At 39.1% G+C, this 15961-nt stretch overlaps 1 protein-coding gene across 11 annotated transcripts in view; it reads right to left on the reverse strand.

The window, feature by feature from the left end:
• Positions 1-1288: 1288 nt before the first annotated feature.
• The window catches only part of TSNARE1 (t-SNARE domain containing 1), a 474003-nt gene continuing 459330 nt past the window's right edge, over positions 1289-15961 (reverse strand). For all 11 annotated transcript variants that reach the window (XM_064507932.1, XM_064507929.1, XM_064507934.1 and 8 more), the window contains one exon: positions 1289-3403. In XM_064507932.1, coding sequence (XP_064364002.1) covers positions 3323-3403 — 81 coding nt within the window. In that variant the 3' untranslated portion in view covers positions 1289-3322. The remainder of the gene's footprint in view (positions 3404-15961) is intronic.

A 15961-nucleotide genomic window follows, 5' to 3' on the forward strand; every position in this document is an offset into this window, starting at 1 on the left:
GAAAAGGTTCCTTGTACAGATTCCTCTGTGCAAGGAAAGGTTAAGACAGCTGGGACTGTTCAGCCTGGAAAAGAGACAGTTTAGGGCATATATGACAGAGGTCTGCAAAATTATGATTGAATGGAAAGAGTGTATTGGGATAGACTGTGGAACATCTTTTTCTACAGAAGGAAAAAAAGGGACATCAGATAACAGCAGTAGGACCCATGTTCAAATCAAAAAAAAAAAAGTATTTTTCTTGCTCTGTAGGTAGTAAACATCCTGTAAAGGAGTAAAACTCCTTTACAAAGAACCTTGTTGATGTAGAAAGTTTTCATGGCTTCCAAGAATTCACTGCCCAAGAATTTACAAGAGAAATCCATTTAGTGGGGCTAAATAGACAAGCCACATCAGTATCAGGAAAAATAGTTGGAGGCTGAAAGATCATTAGGGAGGAAGGTTCATCGGTGCTTTTTTCTGTCCCCTAGGTGCTCATTTATAGCCAGTGCAAGGGGTCAAATACCAGAAGAGATGGACCCTTGAGCTGAATCAGTACCACTGTTCCCACATCCTGCAGTGCAAGGATGATGACATACGCTGCTTCTCAGAACTTCCTTCTGGTTAGGTTAAGCAGCCATCTTCCCATCATAGTACATTTATGTAGCCCATATATAAGTACCTAAGTTCCGACATATGTTGCAAAAGGAGACAAAAGGTCAAAAGGATCGTTGACCCCTTGATGGCAGGTACAACAGTATGACCAGTGACACCTACATCCCACTGCAGACCTAGCTTTGAGGAACAGGCTTCTTTTGCAAAACCTCCGATCTGAGATATTTCACTGGCTTCTGAATGGCTCGACCAAGTGATGCTAACAGCACTACATAGGTGCTTTCTTGGTGTTCATGCTTGTCCTCAAGGCATTAGAGAAAAAAAAAATGCTTCCTATTCCTTTCTCAAGTAAGAGGGTCTGACAGCTTAATAATTGAGTTGGGTACTTAGCTCACTACATTTCCATTGGGCCTCTTTTTAAATTATTTTGTCAGGATCTTTTTTAAGTTTTCTTCTACCATTGCCAGAGTGCACTGACTCCTCAGAAACATCCATGAGAAAAGGTTTCATTAGGATTCTCTCCTGTCACATCCTGTTCTCATATTGCCCCATGATGCTGGCTTGGGGGATCTTTCCAAATTGAGTTGCCTGTTGGAAGGCCATGGACTCAGTGACTCTGTCTGGGATATTGTAAAGAAGAAACAGCTATGCAAGTGTGCACACTCAGGATTTTCATCCAAATAAACAGAGGCATCAGTAGCATAAACAAGTGTTTAATGGCATTGTTGGATTCATTTGCTGTGAGAAAGAAGATAGAAGTAAGTGAAGCAACAGAAAACACATCTTCAGCATGAACATACTGTTTTACAGCAACCTAATGGATTTTCTTTCTTTCTTTCTTTCTTTCTTTTTTTAATAGTGTTTGCCATTATAATTAGGTCTATAATACACAATGGGGAGAGGATGTCCATGTTGCCACCTGGAGATTTCATATTTTTTTTAAGCCAGGCAGCCTCTGTAGCCTCAGTAGAGAAGGGCTTCACCTGGGCCATTGGTGTCAAATGCATCTGCTGCGTGAGCTGGCTCACTCAGTGCTCCCTCAGTCTCTCTCTGCACCACATCCAGCTAATGAGGTAATCACGGAGCTCCTAATGAATGGGATTAGTGAACGGGCAAGGATTGTTTGTTCTGGATCCCTTGTTCACATGCCACCCAAGGCTCTCAAAATATTTGCTTGCAATCAGCTATGAGCTGGGTTCATTTCAGTGCTTACTGACTAGATGGAAATCATTTTCATCACTAGAGGATTTGCCAAATTTGCTGATAGAGGCAGCTTGCAGTTTGCACTGGTAATAAGTGTAGTGCTCTGTTTCAGTACCAGAAGTGAACCCTCTGCAGCAAGGTAATGCAGTAGGTATCATCATTGGTAACTGCATGCCAGTACTAAATTTACTTGGAAAAAGACTATCATTCCATTAATTACCTTTCTTTAATAACAACTATTGCATATTATCTATAATGGTCTAGTTGCATAGACTTTACCTACTATCTTTAGAGAAAAACGCCAGAAGATCTGACTTTTGTTTCTTCACCCGAAATAACTGTATTGATTTATGAAGCTGAATGGGGTCAAAAGCACCTGAAGGATTTCTCTAGGTATTTTCTGTGCTCAAACTTTACTGAGAAAAGACTGTCAGCTTTTTGAAAAGAAAGAGTACAACTGAAATCACTGCAGCAGGTGAAAATCTAGTTTAATATTTTTAGTCTTTTCTAAACCTTCGTAGCTACCAACGTTACATATCATATAGAGCTAGTTGTTGTTTTGTTTTTTGGTGTTTTTTTTCCTCGTGGGACATATTTTGGCCAAAAAATGTAACTTTCTATGAAGAATTGACAACATAGCACTTTGTGAAATTCTCTTCAATACTTCCTATGACACTTTAATTAAAACCATTTTTGAAATGTTTTATTTACTGGAGGGAAACTGTACTTATAGTACATGACACATTTAAAGATGGATTTAAATGGCATTTTCAATCATGTTTTCAGGAGAAAATATTGTGGGGGTAAATGGAACAAAATCCCAAGTGCCGGATTCATTGAAATGTATGGAATGGAATCCAATAAAAAAATTGATATTTTTTATGACATGCTTTGCCTGATTTTTTAACCAGATTAAAGATCTTTTGCTTTTTGTTAAAAAAAAAAGATAATAATATGTCTTTTGTCCTCAAATGCTCATTTGTCCTGTTTTTCACTACTGTTTCTCATAAATAAATGTATTATTCTGAGCATGATCCCATGATCAGCTAAGCACCTAATTGATCTGTTTGCAGATGGCATATGTAATTATGAAATGGCTTAATTCTCATCTAGCAGAGCAAATTTTAAAGCAGCAGTGCACAGTAGGGGAATCTGAGCTAGATGATGTTTAAAACTTCCCCAAAAAACAGCCGAAAAGAATTAAATAAAACAGATTGACTTTCATGGTTTAAAATGAACAAAATTAGAAATCATGTTAAAAACATAAACAAGAAAGATGAATTAACAGCAACATATCTTACAGCACACTAAATATCGAGTTCTGAGGCAAAAAAAAAAATATATTCCTTGGACACATAGAGGATACAATTAAAATCCATAACACTAGGGCAAACACAGGGTATGTCTTCAATGAAGGAAATAACAGGGAAAACTTATTCACAATTATACTAGTACATAGTATAAAACTTAGCTTTTCTTTCATACAATTACAGTGTTTATTGGTTACAGCAGTTTTGATACAACATAATCAGTAAAGCAGACGTTGACATAGGGCCTGAATTTGAAATGCCTTGAGAATCCATTCCACTTCCCAGGGTGATCGAGGGCTCTGTAAAAGCAAAAATAACTGATAAGTATTCATGGGATTCCCAGAGATTTGCTGATACCAAGTTCTTGCTGATGGAAGGATGGCTACTCAAGATGGTCCCAAAACGCATAATCAACAATGAAGTAGACGCACTCTCAGAAAAGTGTTATTTTGCTGATTCTAGTCTAAAGTAATTGCAGAAGTAGGAGTGGGGAGGCTGAGGGTGGAGATAAAATAAATTTATAAGGCAACATTGAGTATAGCCTAATGTAACAAGAAAATGAGTGTATTTTCTATTTTCTTCAATGCTAGCAGCTCCCGTATCGGAGGATGATGAGTCTAGTTTTTAAAAAAGTGTTTTCCTGCATGGCACTCTAAGTATAGAAGCTATAGTGTGGTATTGATTCACTTCACAATATCTAAGAAATATTGGTCTCTTCTCCATTTTTTCCATACAGTGAAGCCAGTATGCATTTTAACTTAATAGGAAATATTCAGCTTACCATGTGTAGAGCTCTACAATATAAAACATTTACACTATATAATGTAGGCAGTTAATGGAAATTAAGAGGTAAGTTATTTTATGAAAGTCTATGTTTCTCTCCAATTTTTATAAGGGAAGCCTACTACGGTGACCTCTAAGATACACATCGGCACAGTAGTCTTCTAAGGCTAGACAAATTGTATTTTTGCCCTCGATGCCTTGTAAACCAGGCCTAGCTATTTGTAGTAAGTATCAACGCGAAAAACATAAACAGGCTTTTGTAGTGCTTGCATTTATTTTACCTGTTCTTCTTTACTAATATTGTTTGCATTTATGCTATGGTAGAAAATCTGGTCCCAGTCGTAATCAAGGGAAAGGATGAGAATGGAGAAATGGTCTGTTATTATAATTAGGAGGCAAACAAATGATCACAACTCAATTTTTGGTTATCTACTCCTGAAAACCTTAGAAACTTTTTAAAAAAAATTTTAAATATTCTTTACTGTAAGCTGTAAACCAACAAGATGTTAAAATAGAACAGAGATTAGACCCCCCCCAAGCAAATAAAATGCAAAACCATGCACATAGTGTTATTAATGTCAATTAACATTGTTCATAATGTGGTATTATTTAGATGATCTTCTGAAATCAGACATCCATTGTGTTCTGTGTTGTACATATAAAGCGTAGAAGACAGTTCCTGCCTTGCATTTACATAAACACTACAAACAGCTAATAGAAACATCATCATCTTTAGTGAGAAAGGGTTCCCTTCTGGAGATGGCATTCATCTCAGCCAATTTAAGGTGTAAATATCTCCATCTGAGTATCTGTCCAGGCTCCAATAACAGCAATTACAGAGCTAATCAATAGAGCCAATGGGTTTTTAGGGTGGGGGTCATTTGAATAAAGACATCGACTTTAGAATGACCTAAGTTTCACTGACTATATTGACGAGTTCTTCATTAACCACAAAGGGATAAACAGGATGACTTTCCCTGATGCAGAAATGTACACTGTGGGCACCTACATCTGGTTGTATTAATTTAGTAGTATGAATCCTACTATTATTACAAAAGGATTTGATAGAGTTACTCAGACAAGTGGAAAGGGTCTGGAAAGCAGATGAACACCAGTAATCATATTATCCTTCCAAGCACTTTGGAACTGTCCCCACTTTCCCATTCACTCTTAACACTTGCCCAGACTTTCTTCAGAGAAGGAAGGCTGTAAGTAGAGTGAAAAGAAAACTACATGAAAAGGAAGGAGCATTTCTATAGGCGCAAATTATTATATTCACTGCCTATGCAAGACAAAGAATCACAGAACAATTAAGGTGAGAAGGGGCCTCTGGAGATCATCTGGTCCAACTCCTCTGCTCAGAGCAAAGTCAACCAGAGGAAGCTGCCCAGAGCTGTGTTCAGTCAGGTTTTGAATATCTCCAAGGATGGAGACTCCATAACCTCTCTGGGCAACCTGTTCCAGGGTTTGACCACCCTCACAGTATAAAAGCTTTTTCTTATGTTTAAACAGAATTTGCTGTATTTCAGTTTGTGCTCATTGCCTCTTGTCCTTTCATTGGGCACCACTGAGAAAAGTCTGCCATCTTCTTTACCCTCCCATCAGCTATTTATAAGTATTGATAAGGTCCCCCTTGAGCCTTCTCTTCTCTAGACTAAACAGTCTCAGCTCTCTTGGCCTTTCCCTGTCTGAGAGATGCTCCAGTCAACTTTACAGCAAGTCTTGCTGGACTTGCTCCAGTATGTCCACGTCTATCTTATACTGGGGAACCCAGCACTAGATGCAGCATTCCAGACGTAGAGGGGAAGGATGACCTCCTTCAAGCTGCTGGCAGCTCTCTTATGAGGTCCTGTGTGTCAGCACCACAGAGCTGCCACGTGGCTGTCTACATTTCTAAATACTGTCCTCCTCAGTGCAGAGTCATTCAAGCCAAGCAATCAATGACCGCTCGACTCAAACGCAATCAACCCACAAAGGACTGATTCAAGTCAATCATTTAACAGATGCCTTCCTTAAAAAAGATGGCAATGCTCCTGATGAGGACCATGTGTGCGTGTAAGTGTATGCGTAAGTGCACATATGCCTGCGTATGGGAGTGAAAGAATGCAATCCAATCCCATTCTGCAAACCTTGGACCAGCTTTTTCTCTGGGGACTGGGCTAAAGGGCACCATATGCTTTACATGAAAGCAAGCTCCACTACCAACACAAGCCATTACTTTTGGCAGGCTGTGCACCTAGTGGGCATTACGAATCTCGATTTGTAGGCAGGGAAAGTGTTCAACATTACAAAAGCCATTTAAATTAGAAATAGAAAATCTGCAGACTTGGCTCTTGAGTGTAACAAGAAAGGTTCTCCAGACATAGCCTACATACAGATAAATTGGGCCAGTGAACCAACAGATTTAATATATGTTTCTGGCTTAGTTGAGGGTAAAAATGAGTTATTTTGAGTTATAGGAAAAATATTTGTATTTCTTTTTGCTTAAGAAAGATTTTTTACTGGTTGCTGAAGTAGGGATACTAGTGCTGAGTTTAATAGTTCAAGTCATGGACTACACAGTCTTATGTTAGTTACTATACAAATTTAGAACAAAATTACAATCCCTAGCTCAAAAAATATTAAAAATTCTTTTGGGGAAGACTTATGATTTCTGGGGAACTTTACTGGTAGAAACCTGGGTGACTTCACACTTTGCATGTCCACATTTCAGTGAGTAGTTTATATTACCTTCCTAGTCAAATTTAACCTGGTTTTTTTTCATCCTAAAGTAATGTCTAAAATAGGTCAAGTGAGTTGCATTTCTCATGTTTTCCTTTTTCTATAGTGATATATTAATTTAAATACAGTCATATCCACACTTGGAATTGAATCTTTTAAAGTGAGAAAGGAACCCAAATTCCTCTAGGGTTAAATGTCAGCTACATACAAAATTTGAGGATTTAAATTCTGTATTTGGACACATACTGCCAATTACGCAGGACATTAGTACTTGATCTGGCTTATGAGTGTACCCCCTAACTGCTTCTGAGAAGAGACATGCTAGAAGCAGAGTGCAGAGGAAGCGACTTGAGGATGTAATCTCTGACTTTGGTGGGAAGTTATTATTGTATGATTAATTGCTGAATTATGAGTTTTCAGGGTAGAATAAAGAAGAGGTAAAAAAGAAAGAAACAAAATACCAAAACACTGGTGCATACCATCTCCTTGAAGCTGAAGCTAATCAGACACCAGATTAGTGTGAAAATTGCATTACTGGCATTGTGAATCTCCTAGAGTTAAGCTTTTATCTGAGCCTTTGTTCAAAAATATTGCAAGATGATGAGATTTTGCTCACAATAAAGCCTGGTTTTCCATCAGCTAAAGTTACTCCTTTTTAAGTCATTCTTCCCACTAATTTTCCGAAGAAGTAAATGATACATGCTTTTTATCACACAAATCTTCTTAGACATTTCTGTAGCGCACAATTGTCCATAGCACAAATACTGTTGTTGAATTCAGCCACACTGGACATTGTTGCTTAGAAATGAATTAGAATTAGGCTGCAATTTTAACAAAACTCCTTAGGACAGACCTAATAACCCAAGAGTCTTCTGTTAGAAAAAAATAAGATGGCAGGGTGATAATACACTCCATGCAATATTGCTTCATATTCATTTAGCCATTTATTTCTCCTGAGCATTCTCCTAACTTTATCCATGGGACCAACCAAGCAACCATCTTTGATTCTATTTCACTGAAATAATTTCTTCTTCCTTTGAGAAATATGCCTTGATAGAAACCTTGATCCTTTGGAAGTTCAGAGGACTTTTGGCCCTGATGTCAGTAGCTTAAAATTTAGCCTTTGAAGATTACTGGGAATATAGGAGTTTAACAGGCATATGTTGACATTAGTGCATGGACATCTGGGTGCTACTTCAAGTTTAGGAAATAGATGTATCTTACAGTTAGTGCAGACTGATCCATGCATACTCCTAAAGCAAAACTAAATCAAGGAAGAGATCATACTGAAAAAAAGAACCCAAATCCCATATTAGAGACATATTTTGAAGAGTCCAAGAGAGTTGTTGCCTCTGTAAGCCAGGTCCTCAGGATTCACTACATGAAAGGATATCACAACCATTTTCCAGCTTCATGCTAGAAAATTAGCATGTAGCTAGTAAGAATTTACTCCCATGCATTACTAATTCTGAGCTGTAAAGGTTCATCTTAGCAAGGCATATTCCCTATCAGTGTTGCAGTATTTGGCAAAATAAGAAAGACAGAACTCATAAGGCATTGTAGAACTATAAAAAAAAGCTCTGTAGTGGTGTCAGTCTGCAACTGAAAGTCACAGCTGAGGAGTATGGCAGAATTATGGCAAAAAACATAATATGTAACGTTCTATTTCAGACCTGGATAGTGCTAGCTGGGCTTTGGAAATTGTGAGAAGCTCCACTTCACAACAAGATGAAATGTCCACGGCTTGGGAATTCACACATAATGGATGAGAACAGGAGGGCAAGGGAATGCAGTAATTTACCCCATCCATCTAAAACCAAGTACTGCTATGGAAGCAGCAAGACTATATGGTAATAATATGCCACCAACCTTTCAAATCTCATGATTTGGTACTGGCTTCAAGGATTTTTGAATTATATGATGTTGAATACGTGCAACATCAGATAATGACATCAAAAGCCCTACTCTGATTAAATAGCAAGCAATATATCAAATCTCAGCAGTACTGTCTTATCAGATTAAAAGGAAGGGAAAAATCTTCTATTTATGAATGAACTGACCTCATTTCTTCTCCCCTCATGACACACTGTGCATAGCAGAGCTGTGTATGATTGAAAGGTCATTACATAGTTCTTTAACATGACAATATTTAATCCAAGACATAGTTGCTTTTCAGCCTCTAGTAAGTTCTTATTATTGAATTCATGCAGTTGACATAAGCACTGAATACCTTGTTTTGAGGTTGTGTGAAGTGTAAAAATTGGATTCTGACAAGCTCCTCCAGTAAGCTCTGATAGGAGCCCCCAGGAGCTACCTGAAGCACAAATTTATGAGCTAATGTAACTCACCAAAGACTCACTGACATTTTACCAGCTTTGTCTCTAGCCAATTATTTTGGTCCCTAAAGTATCACCTTTTCCAACCTTTTGTCTATACCACCTGCTTTAGACATTGATTATTAGTGCTGGCCACACTGTTCTAGCTACTGATATACTCTTGATACTATTGATATATGGGTTTTTCTCACGTGCATTGCTCTAGCTCAGGGTCTTCCAAGGCAGCCACAGAGCGCTGTGTGTTTTCAGAACAGAAAAGGTAAGAAATATGAAGTTTTGTTAAAAACTGACAGACAGAAACAATCCCATTCTCTGATCAAGGGGAGCTTAAAGGAAGAACTCCTTCAAGCCTATGCCAGTGCAAGGCTGAAGGGAGAACCAACCAAAAGCAATCAAAAATAAAGCCTTGCTTCCTCTCTAGAGTGAATGTGTTGAGGTCGCAGCCCCCCAAAAGACGCTTCCTCCATAAAACGCTTACTCATTTTCTCCCCATATTATCCTTCTTTTAAAAGCACTGCCATGCGACTTCCCAAAGAAAATCCTTCCTATTTAGGATGTTCATTTGCAACCCTCCAATGACAAGCTAAATGCACTTCTCTTAAAACATCTTCTTCAAATCAATGAAATGCAAAGTAGAGTCTCAAGGTGGGGTTATCAGTGGCAGAAGGATTATGACTTCATTTAGTTGCCTTGAAAAAAGGTTAAAATTACCAGCAATGCATGATCTAAATCTAAGTGACATTAAACAGATGGCACTGAATAGCCAAGAAAATAGCATAGGTCATTCTCCATCAATGAGCTCTGTTTGCAGTTTAAGTTGCATTAACTTTGCTCGGCTGCAAGACACAGCCTTTTTTTTTTTGCGTTAATCTTTTTACATTTAGAAAGCAAGTTGGAGGACTTTGGGTGTGGAGACATTGTTAACTCAAGAGTGAGAAATCCTGCTTCACATGAGGAGGAAGAAAAGGAGAACACAGCACAGAGATCCTGGAAGTGCTGGCGTTTCGGGGCAGGATGTTTCCTCCTGTTGCCCTGCAGAATGAAGAGGTGAATGATTTTCTGCACTTTTTTGCAGCTGGGGTGGTTTTCAGGCAAAAGCTACTAGCAGAGATCAGCAGGGCCTGTGCTCCCACTGCACCTCTTTAACCAGACTTCTATGGTAATAGAGGCAATTTGAAGGTGTTGTCTTACAAGGCCTATTTTCCTCTCTTTTACCTCACCTAAGAGTGCCCAAAATCAATCTGAACATTCATTGTACTTTTTTTTTTTTTATTGTGCTTTAACCTCCTCATCCTCAGGAACAGTTTAATATTTGAGCGAGACAGTACAAATCTCCATTCCCCTCACTTCATTGACAAGTGACTGGAGTCTCATTTTCCCTTGAAACAGGCCAGATATTTTTTGGTCTGTGCAGTCACTGCCTATCTTTCCATAGAGAGACTCCCAGACTCACTTTTGGCAGCTCCTGTTGCATGGATGGAGGGAGCGACGGGAGAGAAAATTAGTTTTATGAATATACTGAATTATTCTGGGAAGCACTCAAGATAAAACAGAAATAAGAGGCATAAAACACTGACCAGATAAGACATCATGTGCTGGTGACTAATACAGACTAGACAGCAGACCTGGGGAATCATCAGTCTGCACCAATGTGTCAATCTCACGTGCAGAAACGTGCAGAATTACTGACATTTGACTTTCAGCTTGGAGTAACTATCAGGAGCAAAGATGCTGACTCCGATAAAAATGTGTCTGGTTGCAGGAAGAGACAACTGCAGGGAAATGGGTGCTTAAACACGACGGTACGTAGCCTTAGTCTGCCTCGTGTGCAAATCACTCTGTGCCCATTCAGCGTTTCATTACTGTTTCCCCATTCCTGAGAATCTGCCAAGAGCCGTAGGGAAATATCAGGCTTTCACCTTGCAGCAGCATTTAACTGTAGAGCAAGCAAACCAGTGCTGTAAAAGGTGACAGAAACCTTTAAATTCTTATTCAGGTGGAAGTAGAAATAGAGCTGATAATTCCTATAAAAAAAAATCCCACAGTAGATACACAGCATGATTAGCATTAAACTACAGCTACTTCAGCTAGGTGAACTGGAACTGAAAGCTCTGTGATTCGGCAATGGGATCCGGTAGAAAAAGCACATTATTTCGGCAGAACTAGAGAAAATCAGAGTTGAAAAGCTGATCTGTCAGGAAAGAAAAACACAACGGGACTATGTACGCTGCGTAGCAGTGTTGCTTTCTTACATACGATGGATATTTCAGTGCAGCAGCCTGGCTTATTCAAATGCAATAAGTACCTATCTGAGATTTTGCTGGGGCTTGGGTTTTTTTTGTTGTTGTTTTGGTTTTGGTAGGGGGGGAGTTAACAAAAGATCATCTATTTAACTATGAGGGTAACAGAACTAATTTCACTCAATGGGGGCAGAGATGGAATGGACAAAAATTCCAGTAGTAAAATTTGAAGTAAAACTTTTATAATGTTTTCGTCAAAAATACCACTGGAAATAAATTGCCGCACATAGAACTAATCAAAAACAGAACTAATTAATTTCATGGATGTTAAAATAACACCGTTTCTGCATCCATCTGAACTCTAGCTATTTTTAACTCTTGGGTGATGCTGTTTCTACACACATATGTCAGTGTTATTCATACATATGGTGCCAGGGCTGAAACACTGAATGGAAGTATGCTTCACATCATTGCTTCACTTACTTGTTAGCAAGAAGTATTAAAAGAATTTAAAAAAAAATAGCCCATTAGAAGGGAGATAAGTTTAGGATACACAAGGCAATACTAAAACAATTGGTCCCTGCATCAGAGCAAAAGTTAGTGGCAGAAAAAGGCAGCTATGTCAAGGAGTTCACTGTGATAATTATAGCTAACCCTGACATGCCTTTTGGATAACTGCTCCTGGTGCCAAAGTCTGGTCCTCCGTTGAGGGTAAGAATAATACAGTAGATTTTCACTTTGACCTCTCCTACCATCCGTCTAGTCTAGGCTGTTGAAATATCCTGTCTATTGTAGGTTTTCCCCTTTTGCTACTGTCCCAGAAAATTAACTAGCGAACACTATGGTGAGATAATATTCATCTAAATACAAATTTTCTGGATGAACAGAAGTGACTCATTTTTCTTAACAGGGACTGGAGAGAGAGAAGCACTGCTGGAGGATAATTCAGATCACCTTTAACTAAGTCTATCTAACAGAACTGATAATTTGCCACTTCAGGATGTCTATATCTCTACATTAGCCTGAAAGGGAGTCACAGGTGAGGAGTCAGGCTTAAACGCCTAAAGTTAAGTGAAATAAATCTCATTCCACTTGTTTTATATTTTGCTTCAAAAATAAATATTTTTTGCATTATTTCCTTCTGTTCACAAGCTTTAATCATTTATCTTGTATATTTGTTCTATGAACAAATCATCAGTGGCCAATTACATTAGTGTGGTAACCACTACTGTTACCAAAAAAAGACTGTCCTCATAAAAAATGTGCCTTGGAAGTAATAAGTTATGCTTTTTCATTTAGTGATCAACAAAATGTGGTATTCCCACTTTCACATGGAGACCAGATTATCCTAGTTCCCTTGGGAAGCACTACTGCAAATTCGGATAATCATTAACAGGGGACTTTCATGCTAAGAGTTATTGAAAGTCATCTTATGAAAACCTCATAATTTCTGTGCATGGATGTTCCATATAATGGTCTTCTCAGACAGCAAAGCAACCCTCTCCCCTAATATGTCTGTTCTCCTGAAATCCTCACCAAACATGGAAAAGTTTCCATGGCTTCAAGGAGAGCATGGACAATTATTTCAGCGCAAGATCTACTCTGAGTTATTAAACAAGCCATGATGTCAGAAGTCCCTGAGTAGAAAATAACTGCAGACTTGAGGGAATCCGAGGGAACACCCTGTACACATCATCTACTACTACGCTTCCCACTACTTTACGGGTGCTGCTGGAGGCAGGAAATGGATGAGACAGCCTTTTTGGTACGAAAAAGAGTGGGTGTTTTTTTATGTCCTCAAAATCAGCCATGCTGGATTTATCAGGGCGCTGCATCTACTCAACTCTTTTCTGTTTACTATCCCTATTCTGAGCAGCATCACTAAATGGATCACATAGACTGTCAGAAGCGTCTTCAGTTCCTTTTGAAGAGAAAAAGTAGTTTCCTGAGAAAGGAGAATAACCATGGGTAGTCACTGCAGAGTGGATTATACATTATATATTCTGCACTGTGCCACTGGCTCCATTCATGTGAATGGAAATGATTAAGATTTTACTTACTTTTTATCATCTACTGCTATAAGGGATTAACAGACAAAAGAGGGGCAATGAAGTATTTAAGGGCTCCAGCAGACACAGAGAAAACTGTTGGGTATCAAATATGCCTTTTTATAGCTAAAGCCTGTTAAACAAAAGGCAGAGGAAGGAAAAAGCGGAACCCATTTAGTTTTATAAATGGATCTTGGATACCATAGTGACCAAGGTCTTTGACATGCTTAACATAAAAGTGAAAAATCAGCTTAGACAAAACACATCAGAGTAAACTATAGGGAATTACTATGAAGCTGATGGATGGAAAGGGGCTTTTGAGCTATCTCGTCTATGTCTCTAGATGTTCTTTGAAAGGCAGAATAATTTTTGTGGTCCTTACTACGCAGTCTTCCCCATCCGGCACAACTGAGATCTCCACAGACGATAATAATTAGCAACAAATTTTGGCACTGCTTCTGCCTTTCTCAGTGTGATGTTTCTGGCAGTCACATTCACCGTGGCTGAGTGGAAGCCTACACAGCCACGCACTCCCCGAACAAGAGGAGCTCCTCTCTGCTCAGATACGGAAATTCACCCTTTGACAAGAATGACAGCGACATTGAAAAAGCAAATAAACGGGCAAAGAAATAGCAAACCCACAGTATTTATAGTCAGTTCTCTGCTCTGTTCCTGACCTGCAGTTGGCAGCAGCTGAGTGGATCAGAATAATCTCAAATTATGCTTTGTCAAGTGTCTGTTTAGAGGTCTTTTGGTGCACAAAGGCTGAGAACGCCAAATCCTGAATGTCTCGTGCTTGCACAATGGTCAAATGTGATTGCCTTTGGTGGTATGGTTTGCAACCTATTGCAAATCTCTCCTTGGAGCTCATAATTGTTGCAGTGGCCTGAGGTTTTTGCATCCTCCCACCTATTGTGTAGCAGTGTGAGATCACCCCAAGATAAAATTAGGATTTGAGAACACACAAGTTTGGGGGCACACTCCATGGAAGCACATGCCCTCTTCAGCTGCTGTGAAATTCATCCGTCTAGGGGAAAGAACACAGATAACCTTTCACTCCCTGTAAATCTTAGACTAGTAAAGCACTAATTAAAGAAAACCTATTTAACATCAATGGTGCTAGAGGCACCGTTGTAACGTTTTGTAAGACGGACATTTCTTAATTAGAAACTAAATTTCCAGCTTCATCAGGGGTTTAAGTAAACTCATTTTACTTTTCATTGCAATTGATATCAAATATATACAGTTAGTCACCACATCTGAGCTGAGCTAATCCCTCTGTGAAGTGGACTAAGGAGACAACAAGCCCTGACTTGTTATGGTCTTTGAGCTGATTTCTTTTGTCTTCTGCCCTCCCTGTACTGATTTCCTACTTGTTTGGAGGTCGTAGACTTCCACAGCATGACACCCAAGTCCATCATTTTAAGTGAGATCCAAATGCACGCAATTCCTTCAAATCTTTTCCCCTTACTAAAGCTGTATTGCATCTGCATCTTGCAGATAAACAACTCCTTCCTCCTCTGTAACAGATGGTGCTGTGTAACTCAGACTATAAGCATATCTGTAGCAGCAGTAACGAACCAGGAAAGCTGGGCAGATCAGGGTGGGAGGGATCATGAACAAACACTCAGGAGACCACTTTCCCTATTACTCCCGACAGTGGGGATGAAGGAGATATGAATCATTATGAGAAGGATGGGAACATTCATTGATACATGTCAGGCTGTATTTTAGACCAGCCTTGTTTTCTTTTTCCTTTGCTAAGGAATAGTAAATATTTAAGGGGGAACTGTGATGCTACTTAAAAAGCACTTACCTAATTAAACCTTAAATGCACAAATGTATTCACTCAGAGATGCACTCTGTGATGCTCACCACCTAAGGCTATACCTCAGCCATATGGTACTTTAATAGATACTAACAGAGGGAGCCCTTTTTATTTTTTAACAGATGGGTGGATGCTAGATACTGGGGGAAAAAAAAAGTCAGGAAAAAGAATGAAGAAAGAAAGACAAATTTCAACAAATGAATTCTTATTGAATTCTTACATTTCTGCCCAGAACAGCTGGAGGTCCCATTTTTTCTTTGTCCTAGAAAGAGCAACTTCTGTTGTTTCCTCAAACCCCTGGAATCAGACTCATGGATAACAAACCTCTGTACAGCAGAGTTACTATGCAAGGGGCTATCCTTAATGGGGCTTCCAGCAGAAAAGCCACTTCTGATCTCAGTGTGAGTCGGCCCAACCAATAGTTGTATGACTCTGGGTGCAGGATGAAAGTTTACAGTGTTACTTCTGCCGCGCTTTTAACCTCCAAAATCATGATCCCACTATATATTACACTCTTAACAAGTTTGGTACTATCGGAAGATGGTTAGAAGACCTCAGATAAGGCACCCAGTGTTGAAGCAAGTTGCACAGGAAGCATGGTGAACACTGATTTGACTTGGAATCAGAAAAGATTTCAGATAGGCCCTGAGCTGGCAACAGCCTGCTTTTATGGAGGGAATTAAATCCCCAGAATAAGACTAGAGGCCATAGGGGCCATAGGTTTAAAGTGACATGGTTCCATTTACATTATGGTTGATACATGGTTTACAATAGCTTCCAAATTTTGTTTAGACATGTGCCACTTCCTCAGGTTTCAAGGCTGCAGGATGTTCATGGCTTTGGTGCCTCAGCCAGGTGCTTGGCTCATCCCTTCCCATCTTTGGCTTATGATAGTTGCATA

This window comes from Dromaius novaehollandiae, chromosome 2 (genome assembly GCF_036370855.1).
Source record: "Dromaius novaehollandiae isolate bDroNov1 chromosome 2, bDroNov1.hap1, whole genome shotgun sequence".
Classification (NCBI taxonomy): Eukaryota; Metazoa; Chordata; class Aves; order Casuariiformes; family Dromaiidae; genus Dromaius; species Dromaius novaehollandiae.